This window comes from Adiantum capillus-veneris, chromosome 3, assembly GCF_014529385.1.
Source record: "Adiantum capillus-veneris isolate H3 chromosome 3, ASM1452938v2, whole genome shotgun sequence".
Classification (NCBI taxonomy): Eukaryota; Viridiplantae; Streptophyta; class Polypodiopsida; order Polypodiales; family Pteridaceae; genus Adiantum; species Adiantum capillus-veneris.
Genome location: NC_140933.1, coordinates 5,977,491 through 5,995,061, shown reverse-complemented (window position 1 = coordinate 5,995,061; position 17,571 = coordinate 5,977,491). Strand labels below are relative to the sequence as shown.

The 17,571-nt window shown below is 43.9% G+C and overlaps 1 protein-coding gene across 1 annotated transcript in view; it reads left to right on the top strand.

Annotated features, from left to right (window-relative positions):
* Positions 1-6,754: 6,754 nt before the first annotated feature.
* LOC147460454 (oleoyl-acyl carrier protein thioesterase, chloroplastic-like) overlaps positions 6,755-17,571 on the top strand; it is a 42,307-nt gene continuing 31,490 nt past the window's right edge. Inside the window, exons 1-4 of the mRNA XM_086507711.1 lie at positions 6,755-7,534; positions 7,899-8,032; positions 8,149-8,262; positions 8,370-8,465. Coding sequence (XP_086363837.1) covers positions 7,100-7,534; positions 7,899-8,032; positions 8,149-8,262; positions 8,370-8,465 — 779 coding nt within the window. The 5' untranslated portion in view covers positions 6,755-7,099. The remainder of the gene's footprint in view (positions 7,535-7,898; positions 8,033-8,148; positions 8,263-8,369; positions 8,466-17,571) is intronic.

Sequence of the window (17,571 nt, the reverse complement as noted above, 5' to 3'; positions counted from 1 at the left end):
CCCCTTTCCCCTTTTGTGAGAGCTTTAGGTAATTTAATAATTAAACTAAACTCTCATTGGACCCCTTTGCCTCCTGGCCAATAGGAATCAGGCAAGCCATTGGGCTCCTGAATGCTCATTGGACCCCTTGGGAGACTGTCCAATAGTCTTCTAGGAGACTTAATTCTCATTGGTTCTTTTATTAAATGTTTTTAAATTAATTAAACTAGATTTACTCTAGCCTAATTCTCATTGGTCCACCTCCAAAAGGCCATCCAATAGGAATTGGGCACACCTTGTGGGCATCTGGGCTAGGGAGCTGACATGTGTCCCTAATTCCCTTTGTGTAAAGGGAGCCTGTGTGTGCGTGTGTGTGACTTTCTCTCTCATCCCCTAGAAGAAGGGCTCGCCCCCTCCCATGTAGGGATATGCAAAGACTTTTTAGTTACACACAAAGCATCCAATTTTCCCTAGGGTTGACCTTTGGACACAACCTTTGAATTTTGGAACCTTAGCATTTTGGAAGTCTTAATGGGCTGAACCTTAGGGTCTTTTTAGCCCATTGTTGCACATGGCTCTTTTGCAAATGGCCCCCCCTTCGGATCCCTATTTTCCCTCCTTTGGATCCCTACAGTGGCCGGTCTGCTAGCTTAACCAATATTCTAGCTTTTTCTCCCCTGGCACTTCCCCACATTAAATGATCAGTTTAATATGAGAAAATCATTTAGGAGAATTAGATATTGATTATTATGACATCTACCTTTTAGGTACTTTTTAGCTATCTTATAGGGGGGAGGCAGAGGTGTTTGTAGAGTCCTCTAACATGCGTAGATGATGATGTAGGGGTTCATGACCATTCATGTAGGGATTCATGACCATCCAAAATGATGCCAAAGAACCATGCTAAAGTACCATGCCATCATTCTACCATGCCAACATTATTGACCCTTTGTTTCCGCCTTATCAAAAAGGATGTGTTGGACTTGAAACTTTAACACCTTCCCTCAAGTCCATAAGCATCTCTAATGAGAAGGCTAAAAACTTGAAACCAAAATGAATTGAAAAACCAATTTCTAATGCTTAAATTGAAGACTTTCTAAACAAGCCTTCCCTTATTGTTCAACTCCTTCCCTTAAGGAAAGCTCCATCATGCCAAGTGTTGATCTATGCTTGAGAGTAGCAAGCTCTTTCCCTAAAGCTCATCTTTGCTACAACCATGGCTTCTCCATTAGCCAATGCACTGAATGCTTGTATATTCAACCGATCACTTGCATACAAAATTTATTCTTGCCATTGCCTTGTACCACAATTGTCCTTGTATGTAATAGTCTCAACATGCTCCATAGTAGAGCTAAGAAGAGAAAAATCACATTGCTCAAAGATTGAGTTGGGAATCCATTCTATCTTTGTAGATCTCCTTGCTTGGTGGTATGCATCCATCACCATATCATGCTTGTTTCCTTTAGACTTGAAATATTTTTCCTTCTTCCATGCCAAGCTCTTGAGGCTTGCTTGACTCCATGTAGAATCTTCCTTGATTGCATCTGAAATGCTTTGAACTTGCAACCATGTATCCTTGTGGTTGATCCTTCCTTCAACTTTATTTCCAAGTGCCTTGTAGTTGCAACAACACTCCTTTGTGGTTGCTTTACTTCTTCCTCAAGCTGCACATTGAGGAAGTCATAGTGGATGTCCTTTGGCCACACTTAATGAGTTGAAAGAGGGTTTGAACTTCCCTCATCTTTGGCTAAAAGTGTTGAAGTAAATCCATCCAGTTTGAAGAGTTTCCCATACTTCTTCCCTCTAGCTATCACCTTGCAATTATTCCTTGGGTCTTTGATAAGGCATCGTTGGCCTTCAAACTCCACTTTGAGACCTTTCTTTGTCATAGCTTCAATTGAATGTAGATTCTTGGTAAGGGATGGTACCAAAAGAACATTGCCAAGGGTCTTCTTCATACTTGTGCCCAATTGAATGGGTATGTCTCCTTACCTGCTATAGTATTAGAAGTACTATGTGGTGTGTATATTGTTCCATTATATGTAGCATCTAAGTTAGAAAAAATGTGGAAGCTTGCCCCACTATCAATCCACCAAGGTTCTTCCTCACTATGAACTGCCAACTCTTCCAAAGATAACAATGATGTATCCTCGTTGAAGTTATGTGAGCTTCCTTCTCCATCTTGTCCATCCATGTAGTTGGCTTGTTTTCCCTTCCAATCAGCTTGGTTGCTCCTACAATCCTTAGCAAGATGCCCATGCCTTGAGCATTTGAAGCATTGTATGGCATGGTAGTTACCTCTACCTCTTCCTCTTGCTCTACCTCTAAATGAATGGCTTCCTCTATCATATACAAGTGAGTTACCTCCATAAGGTGGTTGCTCTTGGTTGTTGTTGGGCTAATGTCCTCTTTGTGAAGTGGATCTTCCTCTTCCTCTGGTTGTAAAGAGAGCCCTATCATTGGTGCTTGGAGGTGATGCTCTTCCTCCATCAAGTATTGTCCTCATGGCTGCTTGCCTTTAGTCTTCATCTCTAAGAATTTGTTCCATCAACGATGGCTTCTCCCTCAAGAAAATCCAGGCCCTAATATCCATGTCTCAATCCTTTAATGATGATTGTAGAGAGTTCGTTGTTTAACATCTTGTCTCCAATAGCTATTAGTTGTCAATGCAGATCCTTCACCCTTTTGATGAAGCTTGTATCATTCTCTCCTTGATTCCTCTTGGTCTTTGTAAGTTCAATTCTCAAAGACACTTGCCTTGAGGTGACCTTGGACTCATATATGTTGTTCAATGTGTCCCAAAACTTCTTGGGAGTCTTCACATCCATTAGATGGCTGAGAATACCATCTTTGACACTCAACTTCATCATGTGGACAACAAGCATAGCTTTCTTGTCCATTTCTCAATCTCCTCTTGAGTATGATCTTTTGCACTTGGTCTCTCCATAGAAACCATCTCCCTACATTTTTGGAAGAAGAGTAGGGACTCCGTCTTCACCTCCAAGTTGCATAGTTGTTGCCATTGAGCTTTTCAAATGTAGGTCGTGTAGACTTGGTGCCATCTTCAACATCTCATAAATGATGTGATGAAAGGGGATTTTTACACTCACTCAAACTCCCTCTACCTAGGCACTTGAACCTGTATTGATACCATGTACAGAAAAAAGAGCTTTGATACCATGTGAAAAATATAAGGGGGAAGAGAGAGAGAGGAGATGAACACAACACAAATACGAGAGAGAGAGGAGATGAACACAACACAAATACGAGAGAGACAATGATATAATGTAATGGAAAGCTTTATTATTCAAAGGACTAAAATGAGATATAGTATGAGTACTAAGGTACTTTTTATTGTCTACAAAAGGTACTCTGAAGTACCTTGTATCATATCTACTGTGAACGTACCTATGATACACAATATAGGTACTTCTGATAGACTCAATGGATGACCCCCAAACCCAAGCTAGAGGCTAAAGTCCCAAGGATAATGAGTGTGTTTTCCCAACTAACAACACTCTATACAAGATGTTTGAATGCCTCACAATGTCTGTCAGCTCTCTCTCTGCTATCTCACAGTCTGCCTCTCTGCAAAACTCGTGTTCTATTTATGTAGTTTTAGTTCTCAACTATGAGCATAAGTCGTGGATTCATTTGGTAGGTAGATGCACCATAATGTGGGAAACATTCCTTCTTTACACTTCATAAGGAGACGATGGACGTATCTCTTGGTAGGTCACTCCCAAGTTAGTATGTTGGCTCCTCTATGAAATCTATAGCTCTGCAGGCAACCAACATAGTGCCTTCACCATAAATGGTAGGAGTAAAATTAGGGTAAATCCTCTTGCTTGATTGTATTCCATATTTAGTAGAACAATTTCTTTTTGTATTGCTCCATGAGATCAGTATTGTAGGTGGTTGATATCGCTCTTACAAATCTACCTCTAGACCTCTTGAAATTGCTCCTACACTATCTTCTAAGTGGTGGTTGTAGAGTCCTCCAACGTGCATAGCTGATGATGTAGGGGTTCATGACCGTCCAAAATGATGTCAAAGAACCATGCTAAGGTACCATGCCATGATTCTACCATGCCAACATTATTGATTCTACCTTATTGAAAAGGATGTGTTGGACTTGAAAAACTCTAACATGGTGAACCTTCCCAATTGTGTCAAGATCAAACTCAATTGGATGAATGGCTTGATTGAGCTTGACTCTAGTGTGGAGGTGAAGTTGTTGTTCTCTCCCCACCAAGTAGATGGAGAGCCGTCGATGCAAACGGACAGTGCTAAGTTTTCTCGTCGACGACATTCTTGTAGGCATTCTTCTACCTTGGAAGAGACTGTGATGGTTTCTTCGTGAACTTGGGTGGCAAGGTTGGCCACACTTGTGGTGAGGGCGAGTTCAATTTCTTTTGTCTTAGAGAGGGCATTCTCATTGTCGGCTTCTTGATTTTGAGACTCCAAGGAGGAGAGATATGTCTCAAGGGCTAGGAGACTCACCTTGAGCTATGCACTCTCATCCTTGTGCTCTCAAATTTGAGCTTGAAGATGATCCATTGAATCCACCCATGGGGTGGGCACGAAAAGACGAGTTTGCTTAATCGGGGAGAGTGAGAGCCATCGCATTGCATCGTAGCTTGAAGGAGCCCCCTTCACAAGGAAAGGCTGTGTATTTTGTAGGTTAGGCCAAACTCGAGCCTCTACCTTCTCCGTGGGAAGGGGCTCCTATTTCTGAAGGGTTGAAAGTCTTGCTTGTTGTGTGAACATGATTTATCTCCTTAGCTTACTGAGCTGCTGTCAAGTTTGATAAAACTGGACAATCTTAGGTTAGGTTTGAGCAACGAGGTTTGATGGAATGCACCTGGAGCCAGGGGGTTGGAGCAGAGGTCGGTTACATGTTGGGAGGAGATGGGGTAGGGGTGGAGATGTGGGTGCATAGGGCTCTCTCAGGGCAGCCCTTGGGAGGCCGACGAGAAGTAGAAGAGGTGGGAGCTTTTGCGGCTAGGGTTTTGTTGAACACACACACACACACACACACACACACACACACACACACAGAGAGAGAGAGAGAGAGAGAGAGAGAGAGAGAGAGAGAGAGAGAGAGAGAGAGAGAGAGAGAGAGAGAGAGAGAGAGAGAGAGAGAATGCATGCTCACACATCATGACTCCAATTTTGTAACATGCCCCTCAATTTAGCATAATTCTCGAAACCCTTTCAATCAGTTTTTGAGGTGCCAATGGCGGTTGAGTACACCTACAAAGAATTTATGCCATGTAGTACTAACCTACATATGCATTGCCCTCAACACACCGAATGCAAGGAGGTTCCAAGCACTTTAGTAATGAAGAACACAAACCTAGCATTGGTCTCTTGCGACTAACGATTTAACAATGAATCCATATTTCATTTGTTGCATTGCTGCATTGTTTGTTTTCTTCAACTTTGCGCATAGTGTGAACGTCCTCACGTGGACTATGCATAGGCTTGAAAATTATTGCCAAGCAGTTTGAAGACACTTTGAGAGTAGCTCCTCACAACGTAGATCTCAAGCGAGGAAGCGACACATAGAGTTCGAAGACACAATGTAGCTCTCAAGAGAGGAAGCGACACACGGACGCCCTGCCCTATCTTGCAAGAGAGAGGGTGGGTGGATGGAGGTCAAAATAGCAACTCCATTTTGCTTTCAAGTTGATGATTGAAAGAGGAGAATGTGGGAGTTTTCGCTAGCTGGAAGGGCCATTGTGGACGCTTGCTTTCAAGCCTGTTAGTAGCATAGTTTGCATCCTAGCTTTAGGTTTGGGTCCAATGAAACCTTCGGGAATGAGCACAACGTTGAGAGAGTCTCTCTTCATGCCTCCTTGTTAGACGAAGCGGAGGCAACCGTCTTGCAGGAGCAAGGTGAGCCAATAGAGCACCCACATCTGGAGTACTTTTTATTGGAGGAATCAAAGGGAATGCCGGGCTGGAGTTTTTATTTTCAATTTGTAAAATTGAAGGGGGAGAACTTACTATTCATAGAAATAGAAAGCCGATAAAAAATTAACCGTCCCCCAAACGGCTCCCAACAAAAGAAAGCGACATCAATCTCTCTCTCTTAACTCCCTCGCGAACTCTATCCATGTCTCTTTTAGCTCCCTCGATTGCTGCGTGTCGGAGCTCTCTCTCTCTCTTTCTCTCTCTCCCTCTTTTTGTGTGTGTGTGTGATGCTCCACATCTGCTTGCTAATCATTGCAGCATGCTCTCTCTTTCTCTCTCTGTCGTAGGCGTGCATGGACGTTTCAGTCCGCTTGCCTGTCCTCCGTCGCCTATGCCTCACAATTGGTGCCACGCCTGCAGCCCCTATAATATTGCCACTTATTATTATAAGAAATATTTAAGTACTAACACTATCGTTCGTCGAGGATTTTGTGAAATTGAGGCACCGTGTGAGTAGGGCACACGAACGATAGTGTTAGTACTTAAATAAGGTGAGCCATTCACTTGATGAAGTATTGCAGGCTGCTATCTCCATTTTCTGCAAGTGGTAGTTGAGCGTTAGCTCATGTTTTTCGAGGTTTGGGGCCGGGCCCGGGCCCGGGGGGCGTTTGTATACCTCTACGTCTTTTCCTGTTCGTTCACGTCTGAACGCAGCCTTAGCTAGGGGTGTCCGATTTTTTTTTCACGAAATTAAGGATTTTGAAAAGGAAGCTTGTCAATGAGGGGGACAGGTGTAGCCAGCGTGGAACAGACAGTAGACCCCTCTTTCTTTCCTATTTTGCAAAGGGGTTTCTGCTTATTCCCTTGCATGTCCACTTTGCAGGGCGCGCGATCTCTCCGCCTCCACCTCGGAAGAGGAGGGCTCTCGAGCCCCTGCGTCGTCTCGCCATAGCCGCACAGCCCCTGTCCTGCCTTTCCGCCCCCCTGCCTCAGCTGCGCTTCCTGCATTTTGCTCTTCCCCTTCGCCTTGCTTGCGCCCGCGATCTGCTCGCTCCTCCCGTCGCCCTCGCCCATCTCGCGTTTCTCGGAGAATGCGCAGGCCTTTCTTTACGTTGGCTCTGCATGGTCTTCGTTAAGTGCTGTTTTGGCCTTCTGTTCGTAACATAGCCTTTAATCGAGGCGGCGTTTTCTCGCGGAAATCATGTTGCTGCGACCCTCTTTCCACAATTCTCGCTCTTTGTCTCATGCATTGTCAGAGCCCCTGAGATCTAATCTCAACACTCATTACTGTCCTAATTACGGCCCTTGGTCTCATGGACGGGGCAGTGGAGGATTAAGTTTCAGCATCGGGGCATCGTTGTCACCAGTTAGTACGGAGGACCGGACAGCTGTTTCTGGGTCAATCGCATCTCAAAATGGTGCCCTTCTTGACAGATTTCTACTGCAAGAAGAGGATTTGAAAGAGGGTTCGGTCGCACGCAGTGAGCCTGATAACACAAAGCTCTCTGAAAATGATCTTCGATTAGGTGGGCTTGACAATGTACTTCACTCATACAGTGAGAAGTTTGTCATCCGATGCTATGAAGTTGGCATGAATCGAACTGCTTCCATTGAAACCATTGCAAACTTGCTTCAGGTATGTTTTCATTGCAAAGTTGTATTTTGATTCCAAAATTGTCACGCTCTACATATTTCTGCACCTTTTTGAAGCACAATCCTTTCCCCCTCTTGCTGTAGTCTTAGCATGTTTATTTCGTTCGAGGGGTATTCATTGAGGCTCAGTTAGTGTGCATGTATGCATGGCCATGCGCTCTACTGACGTTTCATCCATGGTGAAATTAAAAGCAGATTTTTCATTGTTTAAATTTGTAGCGGGTTCCTAGTGACTCATGAATTTCTGATGTTTGGTGAAAATCTTTGTGGTCATCTCATTTAATTGTGGTATTTGACACTTTTGACTAGCTACAATGTTTATGTTTCATTATCTATGGCACATGCAGGAGGTGGCTTGTAATCATGCACAAAGCGTAGGATTTTCAACTGATGGTTTTGCTACCACACCGTCAATGCGGAAACGTAGATTGATTTGGGTTACTACAAGAATGCACATTGAAGTAGAGGAGTACCCTGTCTGGTTTGAAACATTTCCTTAATTTTGCTTTCATATTGTTAGAGACAAAATGATTGTTACTGCTTCTTAGCCAAAGTATGTGGTTTCTGTTTGTGCAATTGACAAATTTGTTTTTGTAGGGGTGATATTGTCGAAATTGAGACCTGGTGTCAAGGTGAGGGAAAAGCTGGGACGAGGAGGGATTGGCTTATATCTGATGTGGCTAACAGTAAATTGATTGGCCGAGCTACAAGGCAAGCCTTAGGACCTTGGGGCTCAATTTGCTTTGCAACAAGTTGGCAAATTTGCCTTTTTCTCAGGCTTGTAAAGAAAATTTTCCTCTCGTTTTTTTTGAATGCAGCACATGGGTGATGATGAATCAGGACTCTAGACGACTCTCAAGAATTACAGATGATGTACGAGAAGAATATGCAAATCATTGTCCAGTCCTACCAAGGTGCTTGATCTCTTTCCACATTTTTGAACCTTGTAGAATCTTAAAAGAGGCTTGCGGTTTTCATTTAGGTCTTTTGATGAAAGTTTCTTGATACCTAGGCCATCTTTCTTTGTGAATGCATTGTCCTTATGCCTTATTAATGACATTATGCCTATTCCATGTGCTTTTTTTTGTTGTCATTGAGCCACCAGGTCGTAGATCCTTTGTTACTTTTGGCACATCCTGTTTACTCGGCCTCAGTAAACTAATAGGCAACCTTGTGGATTTTTAATTTTTGAGGGCTGTTTTCAATATGTTTGGGTCCTACTGTTGATTAGACATGTTGCGCTTTGGTCTTGGGATAGTACTTGCAGTGCAATACCTTTCTTTGTTTTAAAGCATTCTAGAGGAGAGAAGCAGTTAGTGAATGTGGAGTAAGAGTAGCAAGTTTTCAGGGCTATTTCTAGGCTTGATTTTCACAACAGCCTTTGGGCTGATGAAATCTTACTTACCACTATTAAGTGTATTTTAATAAATAATGACTGTCAGAAGAGTTTTTATGTATGGAAAAGAGAGAGGGCCTTGCTCTAATACCATTGTTACAGATTGGAAAGCGGGAGGGGGTTAGTTTTTCAAAGTTCATAAGACTTTCAGGAATATCACTTTTCAACAAAAGGCAAAGATCACATATGCAAGATTGGAGACAAGAAGATCGACTCTTTCCCATGTAAAGAGTATCTTTAATTAATTGGGGAAAGTCTGTTAGCACGCAGACTGGCAGAAGGATGTCACCAAATTTCATGTACCATCTATTAAAATGATTTTTTCTCTTTAGAATTGGCCATTCTAGTGAGAATAAGAACAAAGTAAAAGAGCTAATAATGTAAAATGGATAGTAAAATGTATTCTAGGGCTTGAGAGTTCCAGAAGGTTAATGAATTTCATAAAAGTGGCAATAGTCCAATTAGGATTCAACCGGGATTTTACGGGTTGAAAACAGGATATTTACGAGTCCTGAAGAGTTTGAAACGGGTCTCAAAAGCCTCCGAAAGTTAGCAAAATGTCTAATCACAAGGTGTGAATGGGAGCCAAGGTGTTATTATCCACACATGCAAAGTTAAAGCTATGTGGAGATAATGGACATGGTCCACAAGCCTCCCATGCAAGAGAGAAGGTAATAGGAGTAGTTATAGAAATAGGAAACTATCAGCAAAAGTTAAATAATGTAAGACTATTTGATTGCAAAGTAAAAACTTGAAAGATACTATCCCTATGGTTTTTAAAATAAAGAACGTGTTTCTTCAAAAGTGGGCCGCGTGTCTTATTGAAGACAACGAGATGAACAATAGGCAGTTTAGCGTGGTGAGCGATAAGTTACCTGGAGGAGGCAACTCCGAAGGAAGACTGAAGCAAGTCCTGCAATACGTGGGCCTCTGAACAGAGGTACTTGGTCGTTGCCACGCCCATGACTAGTGCTGTCACACCCATTACTAGTCAGCGAGATGGGTCTCTCAAGGCCACTTTCCTAAGAGTGTAGATAATTCTGCCTCTTGGGAAGCAAAGCCTCACGTAGTCCAAAGGAAACTAGTGATAAAAGGGTCTACCCTAGGAGCTTGGGGTGCATAGTCCTGGACGTTCTTCCTGTGCGCTTTTTTGGTGTATGAGGGAAACGGCAGGGAGTGCCCAACCCAACTCCTAAAACAAAACAAGAAACTCGCGCACGAGTCTCCATAACTAAGTATATTGCTTATGCTAATTAACAATAGAAGAGGTTATTTCTTCTTAATCCTTATGTATTCCTCTTTCCAACTTGAGTTCTTACTTAATTTTTGTAGATCTTATCACCCGTGAGGAGGTTAAGGCCTTGAGATTGAGTCCTACAAGTTAAGTCTATTCACAGGATGCTGTCGAATTCTAGGGTCTCTATCTCTCTAATTCGATTAGCCGGAAGTGTGATTAGCATTGTAAGTAATCAAATGCCGTTTGATTGAAGAGAACAGTTAATACAAAGTCCTTTTTGAGGGGGGTTCTCTCCAAAAAAGTCTTGCCCTCAGCTTGTGTCGAATTCTCTCTCTATGTAACTATGTTTCAATTCATGTGTGCATGCGTGTTTGAATCTTGATGAAATTATGCTTTTCTTTGCAAATGTTATGCTACAACGTGCTTAGTTATACACAAAGTGATTCATCTACAAATTAATCTTCATTTTTTTGTTGTTATTCATCTACAAAGGACATGAGGGCAAGGGATTTCCAAAACGGTTGGACAGATGCGAAGTGGGACACTAAGGGTGAAACCGGCCCGTACGGCGGTAGACGGTGGCTTTCACCCGAAATTCTTTACTTTAGACACACACACAGAGCACTTTGCTAAGGTAACCTGTAACGAGGATTAACACCTAAGTACACACGGCTCAGAAGCTAGAATGCTCCGAGCAAACACCGACAACATGTTGGCCCCAAAATTGGCGCCCCTTTCGGTATTTCTTTATTCTTTAACAGAGGGAATAAAACCTGTGATCTCCTACAAGCTGCCCTGCACAATCTAGGCTAAGAAACACCTGTTTTGGCCCGATTTCGGCAGTATAATTGTACTAGGATGCTTCACAGTCAGTATCCCCACTCAATAGGTGACTTTCCCGACGCATACGAACACTTTGCAAAACCTGGCGAGAATCTGCAGCACGCTGAATTCTCTGTTTTCTGCCCTGAAAATGCGCCAGTTCACCTGTACAGCAATCCCCTCGCGTCCCCGAACCTCCTGGGGGTATTAGGGTCCGTTTAGGGCCGAAACCCTAAACCTGCAAAAATACACAGCAGGCTGTAATTCCCTGTTTTGGCTCTGTTTCGCGTGCCGGTCGCATCTGTAGCAAGACCTCGAGCTCCCGCATATATAGGGCTACTTGCCCTTTGAATCGGACGAGATTTCTGGCGTGAAACCTCTCCGAATTCACCTGTACTTGCGGGAGATTAGCCGCTAGCTAATCCATTACCTGTGCAATAGGCTCTTGCCTCGGCAATCGCGCATGAACCCACATAACTGTACATTGGTCAAATGAAAAGCCCACTAGTGGGGCATAACATACTGCTCGTAGGGGAGAGAGAGAGCAGTGCGTAGCGTGCAGGGCATCACTCCTGGCACCGCACTGTACATAAGAGGGAAAGGAAGCACTCCATAGCTCTTAACTTGTGACAGACTGCAAAAGAGGCCTCCTCCCAGCTTAAAAATCAGCGCCCATTTTTCCTTGGTGAGGCAAGTGCACAGAAATGTGCCACTTGGCGCATTTACAAGCATTTTCCCGTTTCAGGTTCGTCGCTTAAAAATATCTCAACCGACGCGTCAGTTGACTTCGCGGCAGAGTTATAAAATGTTCCCCTAGTCATACCGAAGGTAATGACGCGAACACATTTCTCGGCCCAAAATAGCAGTTCCCTAGTTTTTAGGAGATGCTTCCGTTGGGCTCCCACTGGTCTTCTGACCATCTATCCTCATTGGGACCGCATCCAAAAATGCAATGTGGCCCAACTATCGGATACTTTCAGTTGGTAGTCACACCTTGACTTTAGGCTTTTATTGAGTTCGCTTCCTAGTATCCACCAACTTGCTAAGTGTGAGGGGGAGATATATGATCTTGCTATGAGGCTAGACATCCTCTTACCATACGAATTCCAGTGCTGACCACTACCCATCTGCGGGTGAAACTACCGTTCACATTGGCCATGCAATGTCCGACCGTTTGCTACTTCAAGAAGAGGGTCTCAAAAATAAAACAAAACCCCTTGGAAAGAAACCAACAACTAAAGTTAACAGTTGCCACGTCCTCGTTACATAGTTAACAGTTGCCACGTCCCCTTGGAAAGAAAGCAACAACTAAAGTTAGCAGTTGCCATGTCCTCGTGACATAGTTAACAGTTGCCACGTCCCCGTGACATACCCCCCTCTTGAAATCGCAAACGTCCTCGATTGCATACCATAAATACACGCCACTGATGATCTTGTGCTGATAACACTCTTTTATCATTGCATGTATCCACAAGAAAGGTCATAACATATAGATACAAATGACTTAATGAGGCCTTCATACTTTTGTCATTTCCATCTATTACACCGAATTCATATGTACATTTGATGTACTAGCTCTATGATTAGCCCTCCTTTGCACACGGGCATAAGTAGGCTGTAACCCAAAGGCTTCAAGGTAAAGCTGCAATACATTTGGTGACTTTGACAGTTTATGCTCTTCCATCCACTTTGCATCCATAGGCGGATAGTTCTTGAACTTCACCAAATAGCGTCTTGCAACTTGTTCTTTAACTTTTCTGTCCTTATGTGCCAAAACTTGCTCAGGTACCAGGATCTCATCAAGTTCCTCAACTTTTGGCTGATCCTCATGTGGCATATCTTCTGGCACATCACCCACGAAGGGTCTTAGAAGACCCACCTGCGACGAGGATTAACACCTAAGTACACACACGGCTTGGAAGCTAGAATGCTCCGAGCAGACACCGACAACCTGTAAACCCCAAAATTGGTGCCCCTTTCGGTATTTCTTTATTCTTTAACAGAGGGAATAAAACCTGTGATATCCTACAAGCTCCCCCCGCACAATCTAGGCTAAGAAACACCTGTTCTGGCCCGATTTCGGCAGCATAACTGTACTAGGACGCTTCACAATCAATATCCCCATGCAATAGGTGACTTTTCCGACGCATACGGACACTTTGCAAAACCTGGCGAGAATCTGCAGCACGCTGAATTCTCTGTTTTCTGCCCCGAAAGTGCGCCAGTTCACCTGTACAGCGGTCCCCTCGCATCCCCGAACCTCCTGGGGGTATTAGGGTCCGTTTAGGGCAGAAACCCTAAACCTGCAAAAATACACAGCAGGCTGTAATTCCCTGTTTTGGGCTCTGTTTCCCGTGGCGGTCGCATCTGTAGCAAGACCTCGAGCTCCCGCACCTATAGGGCTACTTGCCCTTTGAATTGGACGAGATTTTTGGCGTGAAACCTCTCCGAATTCACCTGTACCTGCGGGGGATTAGCCGCTAGCTAATCCATTACCTGTGCAAGAGGCTCTTGCCTCGGCAATCGCCCATGAACCCACATAACTGTACATTGGTCAAATGAAAAGCCCACTAGTGGGGCATAACATACTGCTCGTAGGGGGGAGAGAGAGCAGTGCGTAGAGTGCAAGGCATCACTCCTGGCACCGCACTGTGCATAAGAGGGAAAGGAAGCGCACTCCATAGCTCTTAACTTGTGACAGACTGCAAAAGAGGGCTCCTCCCAACTTAAAAATCAGCGCCCATTTTTCCTTGGTGAGGCAAGTGCATAGAAATGTGCCACTTGGCGCATTTACAAGCATTTTTCCGTTTCAGGTTCGCCGCTTAAAAATATCTCAACCGACGCGTCAGTTGACTTCGCGGCAGAGTTATAAAATGTTCCCCTAGTCATACCGAAGGTAATGACGCGAACACATTTCTTGGCCCAAAATAGCAGTTCCCTAAATTTTAGGAGATGCTTCCGTTGGGCTCCCACTGGTCTTCTGACCATCTATTCTCATTGGGACCACATCCAAAAATGCAATGTGGCCCAACTATCGGATATTTTCAGTTGGTAGTCACACCTTGACTTTAGGCCTTTATTGAGTTCGCTTCCTAGTATCCACCAACTTGCTAAATGTGACGGGGGGACCTATATGATCTTGCTATGAGCCTAGACATCCTCTTACCATACGAATTCCAGTGCCGGCCACTACCCATCTGCGGGTGAAACTACTGTTCACATTGGCCATGCAATGTCCGACCGTTTGCTACTTCAAGAAGAGGGTCTCAAAAATAAAACAAAACCCCTTGGAAAGAAACCAACAACTAAAGTTAGCAGTTGCCACGTCCTCGTGACATAGTTAATAGTTGTCACGTCCCCTTGGAAAGAAAGCAACAACTAAAGTTAGCAGTTGCCACGTCCTCGTGACATAGTTAACAGTTGCCACGTCCCCATAACAAAGGGACGTCGATGTTGTGTGTGTCACGTGGTTTGCGATCAAGGGTTTTGACGGATTATCACAATTTTCGTTTTGTTGGGGACAGGGGCATAGAGGCAACACTGAAGGGTGTTTAGAGTTAATTCTCTTGGCCGCAACTCAAGAAGGATGTGGACGAGCTTGTGTGTACTTGTTTGGTATATTGGAAAGTAAAGTATCACAGGTGTCAATCGCTAAGTGACAAGACTCCTATAGCCTATACCTGTCACGTGACACATCCAACCCTATGTGTCCGTGGACAAGCTACACCATAACAGGGTTTCCGTCAAGTCCAGTTAGTCTAGATTAGAAGTGATCTGGCACTTTTTGTGAGCCTATTCGTAGACCGTGGATGCCCAGTCACTTAGTGTAGATGCATATCCTATGGTTGGACACAACATGATCATCAATATTCCCATCAGAATCCATCAGAATTAGTCAGGGGAATTTTCCAGTGATTTTAGCCTATTTTCTCTATTTTTGACATTTTTCACTATTTAATTTAAGTGACTTTCCAACAAAAGTAGGTAGGGCAATTTGGGTAAGAAAATATATAAGCAAACCAAAGTTAGCACTAAATGGCGGATGAGCCAGGAGAAGAACAGGCCATTGGCGACAAGTTCTCCCCTCTCTCAGCAAGAACCACCAACACCCCTTTTGCCTTGGCGTTTTTCCATCCATCAGCCCCTGGCGTTTTGTTGCAGTATCGCTAGCATTGTCTTGGCGTTTTCAGCATAGGACACACAGTTTCCTCCCCCATCCTCCAGCGTTTTCCACATCGCCAGAGAGCTGCAAATCCCAGCGTTTTTCAGCTTGAAGCACATCAGATCAAGTAGCATTTTTCAGCCCTAAGTTACAGCAGGAACATCAGCGTTTTTAGCAAGGAAAACCTGTGTTTTCAGCAGTGCAAAACAGCCTCGAAATCAGGGTTTTCCCTCGCAGCAGATTTCAGCCTTGAGCATTTTTGGACAGCCGTCAAAAACTTTCAGTTTTCAGCCCCTTTGTCGGCCTCGTCATCCCCGTCATCATCGTCGACATAGCCTAGACTTGCATCAGTCATATGCATCAACATTGTACCACTTTGTGCAATCAATAGTAGACCACTTGCGCCGACGAGAGTGGGGCCTTCGGAGGAGGGTTTTACGTCTCTGGTGTCGTATCTCTCTTCTCTCTATCTCTCAGTCTCATACACTTGCACGCACAGTGTCCACTCACTTTGTTCGTGATCATAGCACTCTCCATTAAGAACGGAAGGCTCTCCCTTCCATAAGAACTAAAAGGAATTTGGAACAAATATGGATCACTCATCTTGAGAAAGAACAACATTCATTCCATGCTACTTAAACACATTGTACATGAACAAGCGTGCCATCTGATCAGATTTTATCTTCTCCCTGACAAGGATAAAATGGGTCTGCTTGCTGAACTTGTAGATAATGGCCCGTATACCATCATCCCTGTTGGTGTTCTTGGAAGATCAAAGATAAAGTCCATAGCAATGCTTTCCCATGGTTATCCGGAATCGGCAGTGGTTGTAACAACCCTGGTGCCTTTTGCCTGTCAAACTTGACCTTTTGGCAAATTATGTATGCTCGCTCAAAGGCAACCACATCTCTCCTCAAGGTAGGCCAATAGAAGAATGTCTCTACCACTTTAACTGTCGCATCAATACCACGATGCCCTGCATACGGTGGGACATGACTCTCTTCCATGACCTTATGTCGCAGTGGCCTTGTGACACAAAGTCTGCCATGCATCATCATAAAACCATCTCTGAGGAGGTAGTGCTCATTCTCACTCACTATTTTTTGTTTTTCCAAAATAAATAGGTACAAAAAAGTTGAATTTTTACCATTATGCGAACCTATCTCTATCCGATGGTCCTCAGGTCTCTCTGGCGGCAATTGCAACGGTAATGAATTAGAAAAACAATCGCTAAACTTTTGTAAAAATGTTGACCTTTCTTTATCTAACACAGATTTCTTTATCTAACACAGATAAATCTGACTGATCACTAGATAAATCTGACTGATCACTATCTGAGACATCACGTGTAAAAATCAAGTACACAGAAAGATGATTCTTTATTACAGAAGTGATAGCAAAAGAAGATACAATAGGGACTGACTCTCCTTTTAGCTTTACATCCAAGATGTGAGTTTTGCCCCTATGCTGTACAGTGATCTTATTCTTGTAGGCATCCAAGACTCCATGCAGTCGGAACATCCACGGGATCCCCAACAAGGCATCACATCCTTCCAGCACATCCTTCCAGCGGCATGGTGTAGAACTCTTCTGTGTCCACATACGACTGAATATGCAGACGCAACTTTCCAATAATGGGAGTAACACACTCTGAGTGGCCAGGACATGCCAACCCTGCCTCTGTTGTGTACCCCATCTCTTCAGCTCTGATGCCCAACTTCATAGCTAACTCCGGTGAGATAAAGTTGGCTTTGGCACTTGGATCAGAAAAAATGAGTGTCGTCTGATCCCTAACTTTACCCCATGTCCTGCATAATTCACTGGCATCTGTACTTGGCCTGTCACCCACCATGTTTGGCATCAAACCTGCCGTGGGTTTAGGCTTCTTGCCTTTCTGGTCTTCTTTATCATCTGAGTTAGTTGGTCTTTCATTTGTGGACAATTGGTAGCAAAGTGACCAGGCTGCTCGCATATAAAGCATTTGTTTTTAGCCATTAAGACCTTCTTTTCCTCGAGCGACTTGTGCACAAAAGGCTTCCCTTTCTGTTTCTTTGCTTGCGCTCCAGAAGTCTCGGCTGAATCCTTGTCTTTAATGGTCTTTTCCGACCCTTGTGACGCTTCAGGAGCCGTTTTCACAAAGGGCTTCTTCGCTGAATTTTTCTTTTGCTGCCCTCCTTTCTCGTTGCTCGGAAACCCACTGTCCTCTCCTTTCAACAAGGCAAGACCAATGCTCGCAACTTCCATAAGCTGAGTGAGGGTAGCCACTCTGTTCTTGGTACAGTAATCACGAAGCCCTTTAGGCAGCCCACAACACTTCTCTATCTGCTCTGTCAATGGCACAAATTTGTAGGAGGTCACTAAGAGTAACGCTTTACAAAACATCCGATTGTAATCCAGCAAGCT